Source organism: Megascapheus bottae, chromosome 15, assembly GCF_031878675.1.
Source record: "Megascapheus bottae isolate mThoBot1 chromosome 15, mThoBot2.hap1, whole genome shotgun sequence".
Lineage (NCBI taxonomy): Eukaryota > Metazoa > Chordata > Mammalia > Rodentia > Geomyidae > Megascapheus > Megascapheus bottae.
Genome location: NC_143523.1, coordinates 731,697 through 741,367, shown reverse-complemented (window position 1 = coordinate 741,367; position 9,671 = coordinate 731,697). Strand labels below are relative to the sequence as shown.

At 59.0% G+C, this 9,671-nt stretch overlaps 1 protein-coding gene across 1 annotated transcript in view; it reads right to left on the bottom strand.

Annotated features, from left to right (window-relative positions):
* Nucleotides 1–298: 298 nt before the first annotated feature.
* Nucleotides 299–9,671, bottom strand: part of Cfap46 (cilia and flagella associated protein 46) — a 97,573-nt gene continuing 88,200 nt past the window's right edge. Inside the window, exons 50-59 of the mRNA XM_090345573.1 lie at nucleotides 9,458–9,616; nucleotides 8,676–8,740; nucleotides 8,426–8,486; nucleotides 4,125–4,160; nucleotides 3,921–4,023; nucleotides 3,239–3,351; nucleotides 2,789–2,870; nucleotides 2,366–2,502; nucleotides 2,169–2,249; nucleotides 299–623 (exon numbers count right to left, since the gene is read on the bottom strand). Coding sequence (XP_090201699.1) covers nucleotides 496–623; nucleotides 2,169–2,249; nucleotides 2,366–2,502; nucleotides 2,789–2,870; nucleotides 3,239–3,351; nucleotides 3,921–4,023; nucleotides 4,125–4,160; nucleotides 8,426–8,486; nucleotides 8,676–8,740; nucleotides 9,458–9,616 — 965 coding nt within the window. The 3' untranslated portion in view covers nucleotides 299–495. The remainder of the gene's footprint in view (nucleotides 624–2,168; nucleotides 2,250–2,365; nucleotides 2,503–2,788; nucleotides 2,871–3,238; nucleotides 3,352–3,920; nucleotides 4,024–4,124; nucleotides 4,161–8,425; nucleotides 8,487–8,675; nucleotides 8,741–9,457; nucleotides 9,617–9,671) is intronic.

Below are 9,671 nucleotides of genomic sequence, written 5' to 3'. Positions count from 1 at the left end.
GAACACTGGCCCAACAGGGAAGGAATTCACGGATGTGCAGGGAGACTGCCTGCAGGTATGTCCCCTCCCGGGCCTGCAGGCAGGCAGCCCTGGGGCAGACAGGAGACTCCCTTCTAGAAGTGCTCCCTGTGTACTTGGCTGGCAGGCACACCCATGTCTAGGAGCTCCTTGCACCAGAAGTTTCCTTGAGTGGTGTGCCCCCGACCCTGGCAGTGTCCTCTTTTCAGTTTTGACACCACTCGAAGTTGGGGGGCAGAGCCCCCAGCTCCCAGCATGTGGAGTCCATAGAAACCACACCTCAGGTTTGCTCTTGTTTACTAAAACCCAACAACACCAAAAGTGCAGTCTGACAACTTTCCTTATTATGAGGCTGAACAGAAGCCTGGGCCGGACACCTGATTTGAAGTTTAGGACCAGGTGCCGTGGATGGAGCAGGTCTGTGCTCGGGCAGGGCGGGGGGGGGGGGGGCAGGCGGGGCGGCAGCTCCAGGAGGAATCACAGGATGGCCAGGTGGGGCAGCCCATACAGAACCAGGCTGAGGGCCATGGGGTGCGGCTCCTGGTCTAGAGACTCCTCCCAGGAGGACTTCTCCTCCTCCTCCTTGCCGTTGGTTGGAAGCTCCTCTGTGGAGGTGAGAGGGTAAGCTGAAGGGCTGTCTGGCACAGGTCCAGCTCTGTTAGAGACTAGGAGGAGAGGAGGGAGTGGGACAGGGAGGGTTGGGGTGGGACTGGGCTGGGAGGAGGGGACGGGGATGGGGGGGCTGTGGGAGGATGGGGAGCTGGGAGGAGGGGATGGGGGGAATGGGGACTGGGCTGGGAGGAGGGGACAGGGATGGGGGGGCTGTGGGAGGATGGGGAGCTGGGAGGAGGGGATGGGGGGAATGGGGACTGGGCTGGGAGGAGGGGACAGGGATGGGGGGGCTGTGGGAGGATGGGGAGCTGGGAGGAGGGGATGGGGGGGGGAACGGGACTGGGAGGAGGGGCCAGGAGGAGGGGACGGGAAGGGAGGCCAGGGCTGGGAGGAGGGGACGGGGAGGGGCACAGAAAGGGAGAGGCAGCACTCCTAGCTCTGCCAGTGAGCCAGACGCAAAGTGAGGTCACAGGGGATTCGCCCTGTGCCCAGCACTACCACGCTGCCTCTCTTGTCAGGGCACAGAAACTACGGCTTTGCTGCTGGCAACGGTGGAACTGTCCGCTCTGGTTGAGCCCAGTCCCTCCCCTCTGGCCACAAGGTTCTGGCGCAGTTAGGACCAGAGACTGGGCTCGGGCCTCTGTGCTGCCAGCAGTGCCCTTGCTCAGTCATGTGGGGAGGTGGCGGACTCCCTCCTGAGCCTCGGGCTCACACTTCCGCTCAGATCTCGGTGTTAGAGGCCTGGTCCTGCGCCCGCCTCGCATGCCCCCCGTCCATTGCCAAGCAGCAAGCTGGGTGCTCTGCGTGGCACAAGTCTATGCCAGATCCGGTCCTCATCTGTGAGGACGTCCGTCTTTCCATTGCCTCGAGAGGAGTCGTGCACTGTGAGCGCACTGTTACCGACCATGAAGGTTCATGATAGGCTTTTATTGAAAGCAAACCTTTTAACATCTATTTTAGAATCTATGTTGCCTAACACGTTGGGAGCCAGGCCAATCTGACTTCCACATTGACAGCTGGTCATTTTCCTGACTATCCTAAGCAAAGGACTGACAGCCAAGCAACTGGCTGGACTGACCTCGTGCCTGGCTTCGAGCTCTCCATGGAGAACCCGAGGAGGAAGCTACCTAGCAACACAGTTGCTTGCCGTGGAAGCACAAGCCTGGCTCTGGAAGGCACTGTTCCAGCTCTGCCTTTCAGAGGGCATGCGTCGGGCTTTCCATCACAAGCCTAGTGGACTATAGATGACCCTGAAGCCATTTCTGCCCAGGACTTCCCAGAGGCCCCGCAGAAGGCCTGTGATTGGTACAAACACGTCTCCTTTTCACAAGACAGTGCTGTGAGGAGGCTCAACAAGCTTCCCACCGTGTCCCGCCATGTAACCAAGCCATTCAGCTCACGCTGAGAGCTAACTAGAAGATTACTGCAAGGCTTTCCCCCTTGAGCTCATGTCCCAGGGGCCCTGTTCTGCAAAAGCGGCAGCATTACCCTGCCCCGCAGAGCCCTGAGGACAAACTGCACGGGGGCTTCTGCCTTACCCTTGCCGGCCATTTCACTGTGTTTCATCTTCTGCAGGAGATGGACTGTTCTCCCAACTGTCTTGCCAACGGGCAGCAGGTCTAGGACATGAGCAGCCCCTTAGGTGGGCCTCAAGCAGGTCGAGGACACAGCCGGTCGAGGCGGGGCAGCCCCTCCATGGGCCATGGCCGCAGCCTTGCGGGACCCAGGAACTTACTCTCCCACAGGAGGCTGGCCCTCCACGCATTGTCCTGCAGCACCGCTGGCCACTGGTTAGCTATGAGGCTCTTGACTCCCACCAGGCTCAGAAGGATGGCGGTCTCAATGGGCTTATCCAAGGAGGACTGCACCTTGCTGTGGGGCCAGCTGCCATTGGTGGGCACCCAGGGTCCCTGGCAGGCCCCCCTCGCTCCACCCCACCCACAGACCAGACCACGAGTTCCAGGAACACAGCCTTACAGTTCTGCAATAATTTCGCCTACAGCATGAAGTGCCATTTAATAAGAAATGGCATTTCTGGGGGCTTGTAAACTTCATCTGGCATCTGTGGATGCTGGCATGGGGAGGTGCAAGGTCCCTGCCCACCCCGGAAGCCCTCCTGGTCCCAGCCTCCTGCCCGTACAGCAGGGACATCGGGCACCTCTTGCTTTCAGAGGTCTCTGCCTTCCTCCGCCGGCTCCTGTAGGAAGTCGTCTGGTCCAGCAAGACCATCAGCTGGCACTCTGCAGAGAAAGCCACTGTTCAGCAGCTGCATGCCCTGGCCCCAGCGTGCACAGAGGCCAGGCTGCAGGAGGTGAGGAAATGTGCACAGGGCCAGAGCTCCTACTGCAGTTCTGCCGGCTGTGGGAAGCCTGCAGGCATGCTGGGGGAACAGCTGCTGGCACCCCAAGGCCTGGCTGAAGTGACCCCAGGCTGAGAAGTGACCTGCACCTCACTCAACACCCCTCCCATGCTTGCAAGCAAGCGAAATGGAAACTGAGGTCTCTGAAGTGAGGTGGGATCTGAGGACAGCAGTCCCTGCTGGGGCGGGTGCATTCTCCTGTGCCCTCAAGGGCCGGGAGGTGTTTGGCAAAGGAGGGAGGGTCCTTGCCTTGCAGATTCATGGCGGCCAGTCTTTCCACCAGTATGTGTGCCAGGAAGGTCTCCATCCCATAGAAGAAGAAGCCACTGCAGCTGGACAGGACCTGCTCCCAGTCGGCCTGGCTGCAGGGGGAGAGCCGTGGGCGTTCAGAGGCTGCGCCCGCGAGCACTGCCACAGTGCACGCTCAGTGCTCAGTGCTCGGTGCGGAGCTGCCTCCTGCCACCTGTACACGGCCCCCAACACTCACCAACACCTCAAGAGCCAACCTCTGCCCAGGAGCAGATTGCTAGAGGGCTGAGCCAAGCCCTGAAAGCTGGTACAGGGGTTTCCCTGAGGGCCCCGCACACAATGGTGCCCAGGGAAGGGAGACGGGTCGTAGGGCTCCCGCCCCCCCACGGCCCCTTGCTCCATCAGTCCTGCCCTGGGCATCTCCTGTGGTGTGCCCACCACCCCCGTCCCTGAAAGCCCACTCATGTCCATCCAGACAGACCAAGGGCGGGCAGCATGCCCAAGGGAGCAGTGGGGGGGGGGGGGACTTGGCCGGTCCTAGAGACCCCTCGCTGAGCTACCTGTCTGGGGCCTTGGGGTTCTGTCCTGGCCCCTGAGGCCAGGCCCCTGGCTGAGCCTGAGCGGGGGAGGAGCCTGGTCTGCTGCCCCTGAGCAGCAGCCTCCTCGGAAGCCCGATCCAAACCTTGGGAAGCTCTGGCCGCCTAGGAATCCCTCCCACTGTTCAGTAAACGATTCTCCAAACTTTTCCAAAATTTCCTGGGTCACAAAAACAGGGTCCATGGATTCTGAAACAGATTTGCCAGCAGGCGATATTTGCTGGGGCCGCCAGACCCTGGGAGCCCCGAGCAGTGGCTCAGAGGCCTAGGAGGCCACCAGAGGCACCCACCTATGCAACGGGCTTCTTTGTAGGGATCCACGATGACTGGACTGGGGTCAAGGACAAATAGGAACATGGGGGACAGGAGCATGGGGGACAGGAGCATGGAGGATCAGGAGCATGGAGGGACAGGAGCATGGAGGATCAGGAGCATGGAGGAACAGGAGCATGGAGGATCAGGAGCATGGAGGATCAGGAGCATGGGAGGAACAGGAGCATGGAGGATCAGGAGCATAGAGGAAGAGGAGCATGGAGGATCAGGAGCATGGAGAATCAGGAGCATGGAGGATCAGGAGCATGGAGGAACAGGAGCATGGAGGATCAGGAGCATGGAGGATCACAAGCATGGAATCAGGAGCATGGAGGAACAGGAACATCGTGGGGAACAGGAGCATGGAGGAACAGGTGCATGGAGGTTCAGGAGCATGGGGGGGGAAAGGAGCATGGAGGATCAGGAGCATGGAGGAACAGGAGCATGGAGGATCAGGAGCATGGAGGATCAGGAGCATGGAGGAACAGGAGCATGGAGGAACAGGAGCATGGAGGATCAGGAGCATGGAGGATCAGGAGCATGGGAGGAACAGGAGCATGGAGGATCAGGAGCATAGAGGAAGAGGAGCATGGAGGATCAGGAGCATGGAGGATCAAGAGCATAGGGGGGGAACAGGAGCATGGAGGAACAGGAGCATGGAGGATCACAAGCATGGAATCAGGAGCATGGAGGAACAGGAACATGGTGGGGAACAGGAGCATGGAGGAACAGGTGCATGGAGGATCAGGTGCATGGAGGATCAGGAGCATGGGGGGGGACAGGAGCATGGAGGATCAGGAGCATGGAGGAACACGAGCATGGAGAATCAGGAGCATGGAGGATCAGGAGCATGGAGGATCAGGAGCATGGAGGAACAGGAGCATGGAGGAACAGGAGCATGGAGGAACAGGTGCATGGAGGATTAGGAGCATGGGGGGGACAGGAGCATGGAGGAACAGGAGCATGGAGGATCAGGAGTATGGGGGGGGACAGGAGCATGGAGGAACAGGAACATGGAGGATCAGGAGCATGGAGGAACAGGTGCATGGAGGAACAGGAGCATGGAGGATCAGGAGCATGGAGGAACAGGTGCATGGAGGAACAGGAGCATGGAGGATCAGGAGCATGGAGGGTCAGGAGCATGGAGAAACAGGAGCATGGAGGAACAGGAGCATGGAGGATCAGGAGCATGGAGGATCAGGAGCATGGAGGATCAGGAGCATGGGGGGGAACAGGAGCATGGAAGAACAGGTGCATGGAGGATCAGGAGCATGGGGGGGACAGGAGCATGGAGGAACAGGAGCATGGAGGATCAGGAGTATGGGGGGGGGGACAGGAGCATGGAGGAACAGGAGCATGGAGGATCAGGAGCATGGAGGATCAGGAGCATGGAGAAACAGGAGCATGGAGGAGCAGGAGCATGGAGGATCAGGAGCATGGAGGATCAGGCGCATGGAGGATCAGGAGCATGGGGGGGAACAGGAGCATGGAGGATAAGGAGCATGGAGGAACAGGTGCATGGAGGATCAGGAGCATGTAGGAACAGGTGCATGGAGGAACAGGAGCATGGAGGATCAGGAGCATGGGGGGGGACAGGAGCATGGGGGACAGGAGCATGGAGGATCAGGAGCATGGAGGATCAGGAGCATGGAGGAACAGGAGCATGGAGGAACAGGAGCATGGAGGAACAGGAGCATGGAGGATCAGGAGCATGGAGGAACAGGAGCATGGAGGAATAGGAGCATGGAGGAACAGGAGCATGGAGGATCAGGAGCATGGAGGATCAGGAGCATGGAGGAACGGGAGCATGGAGGATCGGGAGCATGGAGGAATGGGAGCATGGAGGAATGGGAGCATGGAGGAACGGGAGCATGGAGGAACGGGAGCATGGAGGAACAGGAGCATGGATGATCAGGAGCATGGGGGGGAACAGGAGCATGGGGGGGAACAGGAGCATGGAGGAACAGGAGCATGGAGGAACAGGAGCATGGAGGATCAGGAGCATGGATGATCAGGAGCATGGGGGGGAACAGGAGCATGGAGGAACAGGAGCATGGAGGAACAGGAGCATGGAGGATCAGGAGCATGGAGGAACAGGAGCATGGAGGAACAGGAGCATGGAGGATCAGGAGCATGGAGGATCAGGAGCATGGAGAAACAGGAGCATGGAGGAACAGGAGCATGGAGGATCAGGAGCATGGAGGATCAGGAGCATGGAGGATCAGGAGCATGGAGGATCAGAGGCATGGGGGGAACAGGAGCATGGAGGATAAGGAGCATGGAGGAACAGGTGCATGGAGGATCAGGAGCATGTAGGAACAGGTGCATGGAGGAACAGGAGCATGGAGGATCAGGAGCATGGGGGGGGAACAGGAGCATGGAGGAACAGGAGCATGGAGGATCAGGAGCATGGGGGGGAACAGGAGCATGGAGGAACAGGAGCATGGAGGAACAGGAGCATGGAGGATCAGGAGCATGGAGGAACAGGAGCATGGAGGAACAGGAGCATGGAGGAACAGGAGCATGGAGGATCAGGAGCATGGAGGAACAGGAGCATGGAGGAATAGGAGCATGGAGGAACAGGAGCATGGAGGATCAGGAGCATGGAGGAACAGGAGCATGGAGGAACAGGAGCATGGAGGATCAGGTGCATGGAGGATCAGGAGCATGGAGGAATAGGAGCATGGAGGAACAGGAGCATGGAGGAACAGGAGCATGGAGGATCAGGAGCATGGAGGATCAGGAGCATGGAGGACCAGGAGCATGGAGGAACAGGAGCATGGGGGGGGACAGGAGCATGGAGGATCAGGAGCATGGAGGTACAGAAGCATGGAGGAACAGGAGCATGGAGGATCAGGAGCATGGAGGAACAGGAGCATGGAGGAACAGGAGCATGGAGGAACAGGAGCATGGAGGAACAGGAGCATGGGGGGAACAGGAGCGTGGAGGAACAGGAGCGTGGAGGAACAGGAGCATGGAGGAACAGGAGCATGGAGGAACAGGAGCATGGGGGGAGGAACAGGAGCATGGAGGATCAGGAACATGGAGGATCAGGAGTATGGAGGATCAGGTGCATGGAGGAACAGGAGCATGGGAGGGAACAGGAGCATGGAGGATCAGGAGCATGGAGGATCAGGTGCATGGAGGATCAGGAGCATGGAGGATCAGGAGCATGGAGGATCAGGAGCATGGGGGGGAACAGGAGCATGGAGGATCAGGAGCATGGAGGATCAGGTGCATGGAGGAACAGGTGCATGGAGGAACAGGAGCATGGAAGAAAAGGAGCATGGAGGATCAGGAGCATGGAGGATCAGGAGCATGGGGGGAACAGGAGCATGGGGGGATCAGGAGCATGGAGGATCAGGAACATGGAGGATCAGGTGCATGGAGGAACAGGAGCATGGAGGATCAGGAGCATGGAGGAACAGGAGCATGGAGGAACAGGAGCATGGAGGAACAGGACCATGGAGGATCAGGAGCATGGAGGATCAGGAGCATGAAGGATCAGGAGCATGAAGGATCAGGAGCATGGGGTGGGAACAGGAGCATGGAGGATCAGGAGCGTGGAGGATCAGGAGCATGGGGGGGACAGGAGCATGGAGGATCAGGAGCATGGAGGAACAGGAGCATGGAGGAACAGGAGCATGGAGGATCAGGAGCATGGAGAATCAGGAGCATGGAGGATCAGGAGCATGGGGGGGACAGGAGCATGGAGGATCAGGAGCATGGAGGAACAGGAGCATGGAAGAACAGGAGCATGGAAGAAAAGGAGCATGGAGGATCAGGAGCATGGAGGATCAGGAGCATGGGGGGAACAGGAGCATGGGGGGATCAGGAGCATGGAGGATCAGGAGCATGGAGGATCAGGTGCATGGAGGAACAGGAGCATGGAGGATCAGGAGCATGGAGGAACAGGAGCATGGAGGAACAGGAGCATGGAGGAACAGGAGCATGGAGGAACAGGTGCATGGAGGAACAGGAGCATGGAGGATCAGGAGCATGGAGGATCAGGAGCATGGAGGATCAGGTGAATGGAGGATTAGGAGCATGGGGGGGACAGGAGCATGGAGGAACAGGAGCATGAAGGATCAGGAGCTTGGAGGAACAGGAGCATCGAGGATCAGGAGCATGGAGGAACAGGAGCATGGAGGAACAGGAGCATGGATGAACAGGAGCATGGGGGGGGGACAGGAGCATGGAGGATCAGGAGCATGGAGGAACAGGAGCATGGGCCGGAAGGAGCATGGAAGGACAGGGCCACAATGGTGTCAAAGGATACACTTGAAGCTGTCGGAGAGGATGATGATGCAGTTTGGAGGGATTATGCGGGGGGGGCTGCCCTGTAACACACAAGGTTCGTGGCTCTAGGGTAGAGGCACTGGGTGGGGTTCGGCTGGGCTGTCCCACTCCGGTGGGCCTTGGCCAACTCCCTTTAGCCAAGGGAGACCACTAGCCTGAGGCCTTGGCCTTGGCAGTCAGAACTCAAGGGCCTGAGCCCCAGAGCAGCCCCAGGCCCTCTGCACGCCTACCTTTCCACCCCTTTTCCCTTTCTTCTTCATGTCTTTCCTTTTCGCCTCCTTTTTCATGGTACTTTCTGTGGTAGACAAGATGGGAAGCTATGAGCCAGCAGTCTGCACCAAGTGCCACTCAATTCTTCACTGCAGTGTGTGCACGACAATTCAACCATAAGAACTGCCCACTCCCATTCCCAGAAAGTCAACACAAATCATTTCTCAATGGTTCATGGGGTCCCTGGAATGGGCTGGGAGGGGAGCTCTGACGTGTCTGTGTGCATGTCCTGGGGTAGCCCGCCCTCCAACTCCCCACGCCCCAGCAAGGGGACAAGGGCTTCCACCCCTCCCCCCAGCCGTCCCCAGGGGTCTGTGGGCAGCTGGCTGGCAGCCCTTCCCGTGGGCGCCTTTCCCTTGGTTTAGTGTGCCCAGGGACACAGGCAGCCTCTGATGGGCCCTCTCCGGCCTGCCGGGCCGTGCAGACGGCTCAGCGTCTGGGTCTGTTTGCTGTCAGGTTGGAAAGCGGCTGGCACGTTCTCTTCCTTGTCTGCAGAGTCGGGGTTGCCGTGGCAGCAGTGTCTCTGCATGCTCGGTGGGGTAGCCCTGCACTCACCCACTCGCATCGTCTGGTTTCTGGTTTCTTAGCTAGGGGCTCGGGTGGTTTCTGGTGGCCGCTGGAGGGTGTGTGCTTTGTATCTCTACCACATCACCAAGGATGGACGAAGGGCCCAGCGGGCCCCTCCCTACGCTCTGCTCTGCTCCTGCCATGATTTTGACTCCAGGCGGAAGTCACTTCCTACCTGGCTCCTCCTTCCGGAGGCGGTTGCTCAGCATTTGGAGGGAGAATTCTCGGGACAGGGACTGGGTGGTCCCCAGGTTGAACACGGAGAGGCCTTCCAGTGGCAGTTCCAGAAGGTGCCTGTCTACAATCAGGACTGTGTCCACAGTCTCCACCTGAGCTGTGAACAGGGAAACAATGGCAGCGTACATTCCAGGGGGACTCACCCCCAACAG